Source organism: Tursiops truncatus, chromosome 5 (assembly GCF_011762595.2).
Source record: "Tursiops truncatus isolate mTurTru1 chromosome 5, mTurTru1.mat.Y, whole genome shotgun sequence".
Taxonomy (NCBI): Eukaryota; Metazoa; Chordata; class Mammalia; order Artiodactyla; family Delphinidae; genus Tursiops; species Tursiops truncatus.
This window is the reverse complement of record NC_047038.1, coordinates 91,306,865-91,322,650: the sequence shown is the minus strand read 5'-3', so window position 1 is coordinate 91,322,650 and position 15,786 is coordinate 91,306,865. Positions and strand designations below refer to the sequence as shown.

At 43.4% G+C, this 15,786-nt stretch overlaps 1 protein-coding gene and 1 pseudogene across 11 annotated transcripts in view; both read left to right on the top strand.

The window, feature by feature from the left end:
- Nucleotides 1–36: 36 nt before the first annotated feature.
- On the top strand, nucleotides 37–3,896 carry LOC141278799 (mitochondrial import inner membrane translocase subunit Tim17-B pseudogene; annotated as a pseudogene).
- Nucleotides 3,897–8,303: 4,407 nt separating this feature from the next.
- NAAA (N-acylethanolamine acid amidase) overlaps nucleotides 8,304–15,786 on the top strand; it is a 30,125-nt gene continuing 22,642 nt past the window's right edge. For 5 of the 11 annotated variants that reach the window (XR_012332045.1, XR_012332043.1, XR_012332044.1 and 2 more), the window contains exons 1-4: nucleotides 8,306–8,689; nucleotides 9,339–9,503; nucleotides 12,194–12,320; nucleotides 15,625–15,715. Coding sequence is in view for 6 of the 11 variants with exons in the window: in XM_073805358.1 (XP_073661459.1) it covers nucleotides 8,490–8,689; nucleotides 9,339–9,503; nucleotides 12,194–12,320; nucleotides 15,625–15,715 (583 nt within the window). In the remaining 5 variants the exon portion in view is untranslated. Of the gene's footprint in view, nucleotides 8,690–9,338; nucleotides 9,504–12,193; nucleotides 12,321–15,624; nucleotides 15,716–15,786 lie in introns of all 11 variants that reach the window. The other 6 variants (XM_019932741.3, XM_019932739.3, XM_019932738.3 and 3 more) reach the window with 4 other exon arrangements.

Below are 15,786 nucleotides of genomic sequence, written 5' to 3'. Positions count from 1 at the left end.
CAGTAAATTTCTCATCAAAGATTAGATATCTAGGGCTTCCCTGGTGGCACAGTGGTTGAGAGTCCGCCTGCCGACGTGGGGGACACGGGTTCGTGCCCCGGTCCGGGAGGATCCCACATGCCGCAGAACAGCTAGGCCCGTGAGCCATGGCCGCTGAGCCTGCTCGTTCGGGGTATGTGCTCCACAACGGGAGAGGCCCCAACAGTGAGAGGTCCGTGTACCGCAAAAAAAAAAAAAAAAAGATATCAAGGTTTTTTTGTTCTTGTTTTTTTGCTTAATATACTTGAAACAACAATTGCCATTGCTACAAATACTTGTTTTACCCCTTATCCATTTAGGGGGAACTAGTTTGAAATATAAAAATGTCTATTGAATGCTCACCGTGTGCAAAGCGCTCTGCTAGAAGCTGTGTGTGTTGCAAACACAATGTTCCTGCCATATAGAAACTTTTAATCCAATGAAGGAAATAGACTTACAAAATGACTGTATAAAAAAGGCACAGCACAGGGCTAGGGGCATCAGTGAAATGCCTGTTTGCTAACTCACTGGTACTTAACAATGAACAGGGCAGCAGTAGGAGATGAATTCCTGAATCATAAAGGGTTTAAAAGTTGGTGTAATTTTTTGAAGCTTATGATTAATATAAATTTTCGGGCTTCCCTGGTGGCGCAGTGGTTGAGAGTCCGCCTGCCGATGCAGGGGACACGGGTTCGTGCCCCGGTCCGGGAGGATCCCACATGCCGGGGAGCGGCTGGGCCTGTGAGCCATGGCCGCTGAGCCTGCGCATCCGGAGCCTGTGCTCCGCAATGGGAGAGGCCACAACAGTGAGAGAGGCCCGCGTACCGCAAAAAAAAACAAAAAACAAAAAAAAACTGAGAGCATAGCTAATTCTGTACTATTTAAATACCATATATTTGTATATAGCACATACCTGAGGTGGTAACTTTACTTCCTTCTGCAGATTCTGTTTTTGTTGTTTTGTTAATCCAGAAATGGTTGAATAAACTATGATTTATCCATATGATGGAATATTATGCAACCATTAAAATATTTACAATAGGAAATGCTTATTATAAAAGAACAAAATATAAAAATACTTATAGTGTAATCCAATTACACTTGTAAGAAAATGGGGAATAATAAAAGCCCAAGAAGAAAGCCACCAAATAGTAAAGTGATTTTCTTTGGTATTGAGATCACATGTGAGGGTTTTTTTTCTTTCTAGTTTGTTTTCTCAGTCTTTTACAGTACCTGTGTTTTGATTTGTGTTATTGTGTAAGAAACAAAATAACTTATTTGAGGCTGAGGGATAATGTATCTTAAGACTCATGAATTTTTTTTTTTAAACCACAAGAGGAATGCACCTTAAAAGCAAGGCAAGGATTGATTTGAAAATACTCCAGAGGGGTTATAGTCTCACCTTCTTCCACTGGTTTATTGATGGTGCTAGTCATCCTTAGTTTGACACCCTCTGACTCTAGTCAGCAATACCCAGTGCTAAGAGAGTGCTGAGTTAGTACAATTCTTAGGGAAAATAATTAGTGCTGTGTACCAAGAGCCTTTAAAAATAGTCATAATATTTGACTCAAACACACTTTATGAGAGTCTAATCAAAGAGAATGGTCCAAAATATGGCAGCTCAAAAGATGTGTTTGGGTCTGTTTCTGCTGCAAGTTAACAGAGTATATCTAAAAATAGTCTGGGGCTTCCCTGGCGGTCCAGTGGTAAAGAATCCGCCTTCCAATGCAGAGGTTCGATCCCTGGTCGGGGAACTAGGTTCCCACGTGCCGCAGGGCAGCTAAGGCCTTGCGCCACAACTCCTGAGCTCGCGCACCTCGACTAGAGAGCCCTCGTGCCGCAAACTACAGAGTTCACATGCCCTGGAACCTGCACGCCACAACTAGAGAGAGAAAAACCTGCAGGCCACAACTAGAAAGAAGCCCGCGTGCCACAACAAAGAGACCACTCGCTGCAATGAAAGATCCCGCATGACTCAAAGAAGATCCCAGGTGCTGCAACTAAGCCCTGATGCAGCCAATAAATAAAAATAGTCTAACCACATTGGAGTCTCACATTGGAGTCTGGAGGTAAACAGTTGCTGGCCTGGGTTCAGCTGCTCAGTGATGCCTTCGAGATCTTGGGCTCCTTTTCTGCTTTGTCATTCTTAGTGTGTTGGAGCCACACACTAAGATTTGAATGCCGACTGACAGCTGTATGACCACAGGCAAGTTACTCAGCATTTCTGTGCCCAGGTCTCCTTGTCTGTACCATGGAGCTGATAATACCTTACCTTCATAGACATTTCTTCTAAGTTTAAGGCAACAAGAAGGGGCATTGTCACATGTATCCCTTTTACTAGGAAAGCAAAAAGCTTTACCAGGATCCCTGCAGCAGCCTTCCCTTAAGTCTCATTAGCCAGAATTGGGTTATATGGCTACGCTACCAACAGTGGAAGCCGTGAAAGCAGGAAACAGGATTGTTCACCCCCTCAGCTTAAATGGACTGTAACAACCCCAACAGAACTGGGCTTCTGTTCACAATGAAGAGAGGGAGGTATTCAGTAGATTTGGGGTAGGCAACCAGCAATGTCTACCACAAGCTAAGTGTGGGGATATATCCATTGCAACATAATTTATAGCGGCAAAAATGGGTGCAAGAAAATATATCAAAATATGGGACTAGTTAAGCAACTTCGGATGGAATATCCAGCCATTAAGCACTTTGATAGAGTTATTTTAAAAATAAGATATAGGGTGCCATGGAGGAGTACGCTTGGGAGCCTTGCCCATGGTGAGTTGTGGATGACTGCGGTGGAGCCTTCACTATGGGTGTAATCGGCGGTGGAGTCTTCCAGGCCATTAAGGGCTTCCGCAATGCCCCTGTCGGAATTCGGCACTGAATGAGAGGCGGTGTCAACGCTGTGAGGATCCAAGCCCCTCAGATTGGAGGTAGCTTCGCGGTGCGGGGGAGCCTGTTCTCCACCATCGACTGCGGTCTGGTGCGGCTGCGGGGCAAGGAAGATCCCCAGAACTCCATCACCAGTGGAGCATTGACCGGGGCTGTGCTGGCTGCCTGCAGTGGCCCATTGGCCATGGTGGGCTCGGCAATAATGGGAGGCATTCTGTTGGCCCTCATCGAGGATGTTGGCATCCTCCTCACTTGCAGCAGTTCCGCACTGCACCCCCATTCCTGGAGGACCCCAGCCAGCTGCCCCCTAAGGAGGGTACCCCGGCCCCAGGCTACCCCAGCTATCAGCAATACCACTGAGGAAGTGACCTCCTGTACCACCACCGTGGGAGCTCCTCCTCGGCTCCTTCCCTGATGATCTACCTCAAAGGGAGGGCTGGCTCCCAGTTGGTCCTGGGACCCTCCAGAGAGGGCCTCTACTCTGTTACCTTATCCCAGGTTTGGGGTGGAGCACCCTAGCTGCCCTGATGGATGGGTCCCTTCTCTCTCAGGCACCCCAGCCCCCATTCATATGTAACAAGCTCTCACCCCAGACCCTTTGCATGGCACCCTGATGAGTATTTAAAGCCAGTTTAAAAAATAAATAAATAAATACATAAAATAAAGCCAGTTTTGAAATGCCAAAAAAATAATAATAATAAGGTGTGAACACTACAGCAATGTGAAAAATACTATGCCATTATTTTCAAAAGCAAAGTATCAGTGTAACGTGATTTTAAGACAAACATTTTTCACATTTTTAATTCATGAAATTGGGATGTGTCTTAAAATTTTTTGCAGCCAAATGACAGTCTTGACATAATTGTACATTCATGCGCATTCATGAACTTGGTCTGAAAATCTTAAGTTGACATTTGCTTAGGTCAAGCAAGGACCAGCATCAAAACTTGCAGAAGGAGAGTCAGTAGCTGGTAAGAAAATTCCAGAAGAAAAACAGTGGAACATTTTTCTAAAATTTTCAGTTCTTTATTGATGTATAATACATACATGAAGAAAAGTGCAAGTATCGTTAAGTGTACTTAAGCTCAATGAATTTTCACAAGTTGAATAATACATCCCTGGTTATCAGCAACCAGATAAAGAAACAATATTACCAACACCTCAGAAGTCCTCTTTTTTTTTTTTTTTTTTGCAATACGCGGGCCTCTCACTGTTGTGGCCTCTCCCGTTGAGGAGCACAGGCTCCGGACGCGCAGGCTCAGCGGCCATGGCTCACGGGCCCAGCCGCTCCGCGGCATGTGGGATCTTCCCGGACCGGGGCACGAACCGGTGTCCCCTGCATCGGCAGGCGGACTCTCAACCACTGCACCACCAGGGAAGCCCAGAAGTCCCCTTTTGAGTGGAGAACTCAAGAAATGCTGCAACACCAAGGTTCTTAATGACACAAGTGTGCTATGGAAAAACACAGGCATCTAGGATGCCAGCCAAGTCAGACTCACAAGAGTCTGATTTTGAATGCAAAGAAGCTTGTGCAATATGTTAACCAATTTGTTTCGGTTCCTCAAACATGTACAAGAGCAGGTATTTTATTTTTAAATGTCTGTGACAAAAGACTTAGAATTCTTTCAATACATACACATTTTAAAATTCTAATAAGAAAGCATTGTGTTGTAGTTTAAATGTCAGCAAGTTTCTCTTTAAGATACATAAAATAATGGTGCTTCTTACAACTTACAATTTTGTAAGTATAATATGCAATATGAAAATAGTGTGGTGTGAATATAGCTGACTGGGTTTTCTTTTCTCTATGTATTAAGCATGTATTAAGGTTCTCCAGAGAAACAGAACCAATAGGAGATATATATATCTCATATATCCTATGTATATGAGGAGATTTTATCATAGGAATTGGTTCAGGAGATTATAGAGGCCGAGAAATCCTGCAATCAGCTGTCTGCAAGGTGGAGAACTGGGGAAGCCAGTGGTGTAATTCAGTCCAAATCTGAAGGCCTGAGGATCAGGAGTGCCAATGGCCCTTTTTTTTTTTTAAATATAAAACACCTCTAGTCCCATTCTTACAGCAAGATCCAATTTTGGTATACCTAGTATTCCTATTACTTAGATAGTAAGATCAGATCCAGGAGTGCTTTAAGAGGAAATTTGGCTAAGGGGTAAAGGAAAATTAAGACGACGTGGGAACCTAATTGTGGAAAGTGTTACGGGAGAGGAAGTATAAAAGGATGACATGAAAACTAAGAACGAATTATGATACTTCACAACTTACTTTAAGGATACTTGAATCTTCTTCTTTTACCATTTTAATTGTGATATTTTTAAACATATAGAAAATAATGAAACATATCCATTTCCTAGATTTATTCAATATTAATTTTTACCTTTTTTGGTTTGTTTTAAAGAAATAGAATGTTAAGAGTATAACTGAAGCCCCACTCAGCCATTTTCTCCCTTTCTCAGGGATATCTACTATTTTGCAGTTGATGCCTATTATTCCTTTAGTTTTTTTTTTTTTACTATATTTGTGCATGTATATGTATGTGTGTGTGTGTGTGTGTGTGTAATAAAAGTATCATTGAGTATCTTAAAATTTTACATATATAGTATCATTGTATATATCCTTTTGCTGACTATAACTCAACATTAGATTCTGGATAAATGAAGATTCTATCTTTTAACTGTTGTAATAGTTTTCCATTATTTATCCATAAATCCACAATTTATCATTACCCTACCGAAGAGCAGTTAGGTTTTTTCACTTTTTTTGCCATTTAAAAATCCTGCTATAAATATCCATGTGCAAGTTTTTGTATGGGCCTGAGTTTTCAACTCCTTTGGGTAAATACCAAAGAGAATGATTGCTAAATCATATGGTAAACGTATGTTAAGTTTTGTAAGAAATCACCAAACTATCTTCCTTCTAGCTTCCCAGTTCCAAAGCCACACCCACGGTTCTAGGTATTTGGTATCACTCCACTTGCATTACCCAGATCTGTACTAGTTATCTATTGCTGCATAACAAAACACCACAAAATTTAGCGGCTTAAAGCAATGAACATCATTGCACAGTTTCTGTGAGTCAGGAATTTCAGGTGGCTTAGCTGGGGCTAGAGAATCCACTCCCCAAACGGCTTATTCATACGACGGTCAGTAAGAAGCCTCAGTTCCTCTCCAGCTCTTGGTAGAAGGTCTCAGTTCCTCAAGTTAGGGACCTTTTCATAAGACTTCTTTAGTGTCCTCAGAACATGACAGCTGGCTTCTTTCAGGGTGAACAATCCAGGAGAGAATGCAAGGAGTCCAAAATGTCTTTTGTGACCTAATCTTGGAAGTCAGACACCGTTACTTCTTTGGCTATATTCTACATGTTAGAAGCAAGTCACTAAATGTAACCCACAGTCAAGGGGAGGGGAATTAGGCTCCACCACTGGCAGGGAAGCATATTGAAGAATATGTAGATCTATTTTAAAACTACCATACTACTTTTTTTTTTAAATTTTATTTATTTGGCTGTGCCGGGCCTTAGCTGTGGCATGCACGATCTAGCTCCCTGATCAGGGATTGAACCCGGGCCCTCTGCATTGGGAGCACGAAGACTCAACCACTGGACCACCAGGGAAGTCCTCACACTACTTTTAAACTGAACAAAATGAGATGCCAGCTATAAAAACATTATATCCCATGTTTCTGATATATCATCTACCTTCTTGCACGCTCCACAGAAGTATTTTTTAAACTGTAGATTCAGTTCCATAAATAAACCATGAAATCAGTGTACAGTATCTCTGAAATCTGCACAGCATAGAAGCAGCAGAAGGGAGAGGGCTCATAGTTTGTAATTCCAGATCTCCCTTTAATCTTTGTTTTAAACTGTCCTATAACATATGTATAACTTTTTAGTAACAGAGGAATAGATTATATGAAATTATATTTGTAAGGTCGGATCTTAACAAATGTCACCGCGAAACAGGAAAGCTTCAAGTGAGCTTTATTAGGGAGCGTTCCCGGGCGAGGTTCACTGGTCCGAGAGAAAGGGGCCAGAGAAGTCGCACCTGGGCGAGGGTTGGGCAAGATTTTATAGGGGAAGAAGGGAAACGGGTGTGGTGAATCTGGGAGGGCGCAGAGTATTCCTTATTTGGTGGTCTTGCAACTGCTGTTACTCAGGCTTTGCAAATGAGCAAATTAACACCTGGGTCTTAAATTTTACAGAAAGACCAGGAAGAAATGGGAACAGAGGCTTGAAACTTTAGCCCAGTGACATGTAAGCCACAAAAATGGGAAAAGTCAGTGGAATCTAAAATATAACACAAATGAACCTATCTACGAAACAGAACTAGAGAAGAGATTTGTGGTTGCCAGGAGGAGGAGGGTGCAGGAAGGATGGATCGGGAGTTTGGGATTAGCAGATGCAAACTATTATATACAGGATGGATAAACAACAAGGTCCTACCGTATAGCACAGGGAACTATATTCAATATCCTGTGATAAACCATAATGGAAAGGAATATAAAAAAGCATATGTATACTGTATAACAGAATCACTTTGCTGTACAGCATAAATTAACACACTATAAATCAACTATACTTCAATTTAAAAAATGGGAAAAAACCAGAGGTAGTGATGGTGTATTCTAGTTGGGGGAGGGGGCTGAAAAAAGCGAACTTTCCAAGTTTCCCCTACACACTTACTCTACCTACGGACGACCGTGCTAACCATTAAAGAATGTTCCACCCTTATTAAGTCTGGTGATTTTCCTGAGCCTAACACTTTTTGTCTCCCAAACTGGGAACGCGAAAAGGTGAGGCTGCTTCAGGTTAACGATTGTGAAGGTCGAATTTGGATTCTGATAGTCTGGCTTTGAGGCTAGCTCACCAGCGATGTGACCTCGGGCAAATTACATAACACTCCTCATCAGGAAAACAGGGATGAGTCAGGAGAACGAATCTTCTGGCTTGTTTTGATGGTCAAATGAGACAGAGTGGGCAAAACACTTTGCACATAAATGTTAGCTACCTTTTTAGCTTTTTTAAAGTAACTGAAAAGAAGTGGGACTGCTGAACTGAAAAAGCTCTCCTTCTCCTTATAAAATCCAGATAGACCTTTGAAGAACTTAAATTAAGAGCAAATGAGGCGGGGGTGGGAAGGCCCTTCCTACCGCAATAGGACTCTGCTGGCTCCCTCTTGGCCGCTGAAAACCATTTTCGTAAACGCCCTCCAGGCCGCAGATTACGCTCTCTCCGACCACGTGGGTGGGATGGGGCGGAGACTGGGAGGCCAGAAGCTAGCGGCCGCATTTAGCTCCCTCGGGGGACCTGGAGCAGAGCGGCACCCTTGGCCGGGGGCGGGGGCGGGGGCGCGGCAAGGAGCCACTGGGGCGAGAAGCGCAGATACTAGACTTGGGGAGGCGGCTCCCCTCACCATTCCGGGTCCCGCGTGACTAGCCGGGCCAAGCGGCGCGCGGGCTCCGCCTCCAGCCCTCCCGGCTCCGCCCAGGCTCCGCCTCCTCCTCCTCGTCCTCCAGCGCTTCCCCAGGGCGCGGGCAGCGGTCCAATTGAGGCCGACCGAGTTATGAGAGCCGCCGGTCCGAGTGCGCGCATGGCGCTGGCTCTGCTGCTGCTGGCCGGGGCCGGGGTGTCGGCCGCCGCCTCGTCCTCCGCCCCGCCGCTCTTCAACGTGAGCCTGGACGCGGCCCCCGAGCTGCGCTGGCTGCCAGTGCTGCAGCACTTCGACCGCGACTTCTTGCGCGCCTCTATGGCGCGTATCATCGGGTGAGTGCAGGACAGGGGGAGCGGGCGGGGGTCGGAGAGCGGCAAAGCCCGGACGCTAGCTGCCCAACGTGCGTCAGACTGAGATTTGTGATCCTCCCCTCCCTCTCGGACAGCCTTGCCCTCCACCCCATGCCGCTCACCCCGGGCATCTGGCGTGTGCAGGGGTGGCGGGGACCAGAGCTGGCATTTGCTAGTGCCCCAGGCAGCGCCGGGGCTGGGGATGATCCCGCACAGCTGGTTTGACTTTCAAGTTCGGTGTCTCCAGTGGCACGCCAGTCCACCAGCCATTCTGGATCAGGGTGGCGCGCGGGTTGTCTCCCGGGCTGTCGCCCCGGCTGGCTGCTCAGCTACCGAGTAGGGGACGCAGCCCCGCACCCCTAGCAGGCCTCATGGGCCCCCAGGCCCACCCCTTTGGGGACCACTCTCCGTCGCCCTACTTCCCTCTCTCGGAGTGTTCTTTTCTCTTCGGGACGCTGCGTTTTGGGTGATGCCGGCTGGACCTGGACTGTGAGCTCTCTGGGTAAGCGAGGCACCTAGAACTCACCCCTAAGGATGAGAGAGCTTTAGGTACCCTCTCCCCCAGTACACACACACGCACCCCTCCGAACCTCTGAGCAGATCAGACACTCTCGTGGTTCTTCATTTCTAGGGATACTGTCCCCAAGTGGGTCCTCGCCTTGATCCGAAAGGCGGTCTGGGAGCTGGAGCTCTTCCTGCCCCAGCCCTTCACCGACGAGATCCGCGGCCAGTGCGACGCTCTGAACTTCACCCTGGCCGACTGCATCCTCCTTAACCTGGCCTACGAGTCCACAGCGTGAGTGCCCCGCGCTAGCGCGGATTAATTTGAGACTTGACCCGGATTCCTGCCACATCTGAGGGGGAGGAGACATGTTTTCAGTGTAATAAAAGCAGGGTGGTGACCGGGCTGCCCAGAAACCTCCAGTGCTTCCTCTTTGCTTCTCTGGGTAAAACTGAGCAGCAGATTATAAGCTTCGAGAAGGAAAGCAGCTTCTCTGACCTCAACACTGAACTGTTCCTCTACCTGAAGTCCCCTTTTCTCCCTTCACCAATCCAGGTAGCATCCCACTTTTGAAACTCTGCTCGACATGTACTTTCCCAGGAAGGTCTTGGAATAATCCCACTCAAGTTAATCCAATGACTGCCCAGCCTTATAATGCAAGAGGCTGTCCCAGCATTCATTTGTCACACTGCATTTAACTTTCCATGTTCATCATGGCTAGCGATCATGATTCCTCTTTCTCAGCCTGTTGCCTCCAGTGCTGGGGTCACAGGCTACACTGTTCTGGCTAGTAGGGGCAAGCCAGTATATGGTACCCGGAGTGGACATGATCAGCTGTGGCACACACAGGGGAAAGCAATACGGAGTGTGTGGTTGATCCCAGGCAAAGTGCAGGGAGAGCCTCTGTTGGCTCAGTAACAGGTCCTGGAATTAAGAGAGCTTTGACTTGGTTTCTGTCTTCAGGACTTACTTTTTTGCCACCAGACCAGACTCATTAGTAACATCTTGTAGATACTTAATAGCTTCTCCCTGCCGAAAGATGTTTAAAAAATTTTTTTTCCTGTGGATAATGAAACTTCACTGCCTGCTGCCATCTTCCCAGAACATCTAGGTAGAGTAGGTTAAGAAGCACTGTGACTGCCTTCCTCTTCAGGGAAATGTTTTAAGACACAGATGTATTAAAGGGCCCTTCAATTGACCTAAGTTAATTTTGCCATTCCTCGTCTCCTACCCCATCTTTTTCCTATTCTGACGTGTGGTTTTCTCAGTGACAAAATCAATTTATTTTCATTTTTCTCTTCCTTTGTTGGAGTCACTGTATTCAAATCAACTAGAGCAAAAATTCTGGTAAAAAAACATTCTAACTTTTGGATTTGATATTAAGGTATATACTGAATCGCCTGGCAAGAAAAAGCACCATCAGACTCCACCAGCATTAACAAAGGAAATGTTTTGTCCTCATTTCTGGTATAAGGCTTTTTGAATCAGATTAAGTAAGACTAGCGACGTTTTATTGAGCCTACTGGATATGAGGCACTGGAGATTGTATTGCCTTTTGTGATGTGGAAACCAAGCCTCAGAGGGGACAATTTGCTGAAAGTCAGATGCATGGTGAGTGGTCAGAGTTGCTGCTAAAAGCACATGTCCCCAGCACAGTGCAGTGCATCTCCCAAAGCAGAGCCTGGCTCCCTAGTTGTTCCCTGTGCTGTGGGCCACCTCACACCAAAACATTTGGGCATGACATGAAAGGATTGTTGTCTCTCCAATTTTGAAAAATCACCTTTGAGGGTCTACAGACTTTGCTTTAGCTACTTCCAGTGTTTGATCAGTTTGCTTCTTGACGTGAACTCTTACCTTGGAAAAAATTAAAACGTGACCAAGCTTCCTTTTTTAAACAAACAGAAAAGGAGGTAACATTTGTTTTCTCTTAATTATAAAGACAATATGTAATCATAGAAAATTAGTAAATACAGAAAAGTATAAAGAAAATTAACCACAATCCTGTTACTCAGAAATGACTATCCATCCTTCAGGATATTTCGTGTGTGTGTGTGTGTGTGTGTGTGTGTGTATACATATCTTTCCCCTGTCCCGGAATTGGACATGGTATATTCAAGTACTTTTTACATAACATTACATATTCACAGAGAATATGGACCTTTAGACCTCTTAACAAACCTCTTCGTCTTTTCCTCAAAATCTCTCTCTCTGGCTGGGAGTTCTTAAAAGATCCTTTTCTCTTATTAGCTCTCTGCAGGGAGCTTTAAGGGGGACAGGAAAAGTGGCAAGCTCCTAAATAGTTCACCCTTTTTCCAAGGAGACAAAGTGAAACAATTTGTGGAGCAAAATAGTTAGCTGCCATGGTGTTTGCTCTGAGAAATCCAGAGAAGAGAGAGTTGAGCTTGAGCCAACCTTGAATGGTGTATTAAATAGGCTACATACTGCCAAGCAGAGGACTAAGCAAAGTTCAATGAACTCGCTGAGCCCAGAATGAGTCCGTTTCAGATTTAGATTTAGGATGAAATTCGCATTCAGTATGTTTTCAATGTCCTGTGTGCTGAGGGCAGAGGTCTAGTAATACTGAACGAACGCTGTTGTGTCCAGTTGTCTTTTTCATCTTGACTTATGATCCACAGGGATTATATAGCATATGTGTCTGTTTTAAGGAAGAAAACTGTTTTACTTTGAGGACTTATTTTTAATTTATTTATTTTTTTGCGGTACGCGGGCCTCTCACTGTTGTGGCCTCTCCCGTTGAGGAGCACAGGCTCCGGACGCGCAGGCTCAGCGGCCATGGCTCACGGGCCCAGCCGCTCCGCGGCATGTGGGACCTTCCCGGACCGGGGCACGAACCCGTGTCCCCTGCATTGGCATGCGGACTCTCAACCACTACGCCACCAGGGAAGCCCGAGGACTTATTTTTAAAATGAAAAACTCATTTCCTTTTTCTTGTTCACTTATGTTGAATTTTTCCCTTTTCCCAGATTCTGCACCAGTATTGTGGCTCAGGACTCCAAAGGCAACATTTATCATGGCCGGAACCTGGATTACTCTTTTGGAAATTTCTTACGCAAGTTGACAGTGGATGTGCAGTTCATAAAGAATGGGCAGGTATAATCTGTACAGTGTAAGATTCAGAAATCAGAGAGACTTGCTAACCCAAGTTAGCCGTCACTTGGATGGTCTGCAGCTTAACTGTGTTTTCAATTTAAGATACAAAAAACGTCACCCTCCTGGAAAAACAAAACCACAAGGGAGCTTTACATCAATTATGCTTGTAGAAACAAGGGTCAGTTATTATTATTGAGAATCTACTTACAGAGGTCAATCACTTTTCCCTAGGGAAATTTCTATGGGTGTATGATTGGTCTCCATTTATGATGCTAAATCAGCTCTTTCCTTTGCTTTCCCACGTTCAGGCTGCTTCTAGAATAGAGGGGCTGGGTCGTGTAAATGTCTAGGAACACCTCATTTGGGGATCTGACAGTCCTGGCTTTGAAGTTTGCTTCTGTCACTTCCTTTGTGAACTTGGGAAATTACTTCAACCCATTTTGCAGATTACAGCCCAGAGAGGTTAATAACTACTTTATGGAGATAGTTATAAAGGTTAAATGAAGTAATCGATGCAAAGCATATGGTAGATGCTTGATAAATAGTGGCCAAATAATAAATAGTCCTTCACTCTAAAAGTATAATTGACCCACACTGCTCTTATTTTTTTTTACTCTTATTTTTGATCTTTAAGAAATTATACATATACATCCTTTTATTTTCATCATAGTTCCTTTGAACGTACAGCCTAGTATGTACTATTGTCACATTTCTGTGTAAATATCTAGAGAGATCGCAGTAATCGATGTTCATTGTGTACACAAAGCATGTCATTGCATGAAACAGAACAGAGAATGCAAAAGTCAGATCTTGGCTTTGGGGGGACACTGTTTAAGGACTTTATTTAGTTTGTTCTTTGCATTTAGGGGTTGAGTCACAAATACTAGAAACTCATTTACGAAATACTCAGATGGTCGTCTGCGTTTACAAACAAAAACTTTCTCATAAAACATTCAAACGGTACAGAAATATTTAAGGTGAAAGTTTCTACTTTCTCAATTTCATTCCTTTGTCACACTGCGTCCAATTTTACTTCACCACTGTTACCAATTTAATTTGTAGTTGAAGATTTACTTCACCACTGTTACCAATTTAATTTGTGGTTGAAGATTTACTTCAAAAATGGTTTTAAGTGGTAGCAATGACAGAATATCCGTGAAAATAAGTTCTGAAAGGACATCTGCTAAAATGTTCGTAATTATTACTGAATAATAATAGGGGACAACAATTATTTTTACTACTTTATGCTTTTCTCCATTATTCGACAATGAGCAAAAATTCTTAAAAATCGGCAAAAGGTTAAATGCAATAAAAGTAATTTCACCTGTTCCTGCTAGACTCGCCCTAACTAACAGGTGTTGCTTCATTTGTTTCTGTTGCTCCTGGAGCTCTCATGGGAAATGGTCTATTGGTGTGGCTTATCTCAGTGCTTAGGCTATTATTACCGAATTTAACAGTTTACACTTGGGTATTGTCTTTCTGCTGAGGGCTCCTGGCTAATAAATTGCTTTGCTAAATTAAGAACAGGTTATTCATCCAATAATGAAGCCCTTATTCTTATCTAGCGTTCATCGTTTTAAAAGTATTTTCAGATACAGGACCTCCTTTGATCTTCGTGATAGCCCTGCGAGGCAGGCTTAAGTCAACATTTCTTTCCTCATTTTTCAGATGAAAGGGCTGAGACTTACAGAGACTAACTTGCTCCACTGTCACAGGAGGAGATGAGGCAGAGGTGGGACAAAACCCAGGCCTTCAGCCTTCAAGTAGCTGTCTCCCCAAAACTCAGATTGTAAATCAGAGTGTCCCGCCCCACCTAGGGCTTTGTTTATGTTAACTGACCTGGCACAGACGGTTGGAAAGCACAGACATTTAGAAATACAGTTTTTCAGAGCTACAAGATACAATATCTTACAAATAATATAATTATTTGTAGTTATGTGTTATAAAATATCTTGGAAGCTACCAGGGATTTTGATTTTTGTAACTTTAATTTGCTGGTTCTTCAAGAGTAACACTGATGTGAGGGTTGGTGTGCCATGTGACTGAAGTGACTGTGTGATTACTTTTTCCCCTATAGTTATGTTTTATAAGGGCTTTAGTAGTGAGGTAGACTTATTTCTGTTTTACTGCCATGAATGGAAATGGGGAGAATTCATGGAAGACCCTCATCAAGTCTCGGGGAAGAGGTCATTTATGAAATTAAGACCATTGCATTTTCCCCTTGTAATTTAGCCACTTTATTTTACAACCAGATGAGGTAGAAATAAACAATTAAATGAAAAGTTACTGACTTAAAATTCAGCTTTCTAGGAAAAAAGTAAGCTAGGCCCGTTCATTTCTCAAAATACGAAAGTATTAGTTCATCTTTACTGAACCATGTGAGCTGGGTGTCTGGTATCTGAAATAACCGATAGAGTTTGTTTTTCTCCTCGGGGATATAGTGGTGTCTTGTAATCATTAGAGTTCATTTCCTTCATTTAAAGTGGGAGCAAAGCAAAACAAAGAAAAAAGAAAGAAAGAAAAAAAAAGTGGGTGTGAGCCCTACAACTCATGGAATAACCATGAGGATTAAATGAAAGATGTATGTAAAAGAATTTTTTAATATTTAAAATTTAAATTTGATTATTACCGAACAGACAGTCTCACTTGTTTCCCCTTACTTCACAGAGCTTGTGAGATGCATGATATTAATCTCTTATAATCAAGTCAACGTGAGTTTCTAAATGGAAGCCCATTTGCTACTTCTAGGATGGGCTTCTTTTTTCTGCGAGCTTATTGATCCCTTCTCAAAATAATGTTTCGTAAATACATCAAATAAAGTTACGAGATTGCGAAGAAACCAGTTACGTTGAAATACAGCCATTTCAATATTATACTTTTTCTTAACACATTAACTGGTAACACTTAGCAGTGGGTCTAGAAACTACCATAAATTCAGAGTAGTGGTAAGTATGAATGATATTTCAAGATATGTATGTATACCATATCAACATAGGGATGATGCCATCATGTATGTGAAAATACGTGAGTCACAGGCACTTACAGAGGGAGTAAAATTTCAGTTAGAGGCTAGTGAAAATAAAGATGTACCTTTTTTTTTTTTTTCATCTGAGGTCACAGATCCACTTGACTTCTATCCATGGACCCCCAAAGTTAAATCTTCTAGAAGGCTATTTCAGAGTTTTTATTCTATTATGTTGGAACTTGTAAGAAAAAACAATCCATGAGATTGTGGGACAAAACAGGTGATTTCAATGTACATTGGGTTGGCGTGTTGAGATGATGCCTTATCTCTTGATTTCAGGTTGCTTTCACGGGAACCACCTTTATTGGCTATGTAGGATTGTGGACCGGTCAGAGCCCACACAAGTTTACTGTTTCTGGCGACGAACGAGGTAATCAAAACAAACTCCCGAGCACTTTCAGCCCTATCCCTGTTCAGTTTTATCCAAGTACTTCATTCACT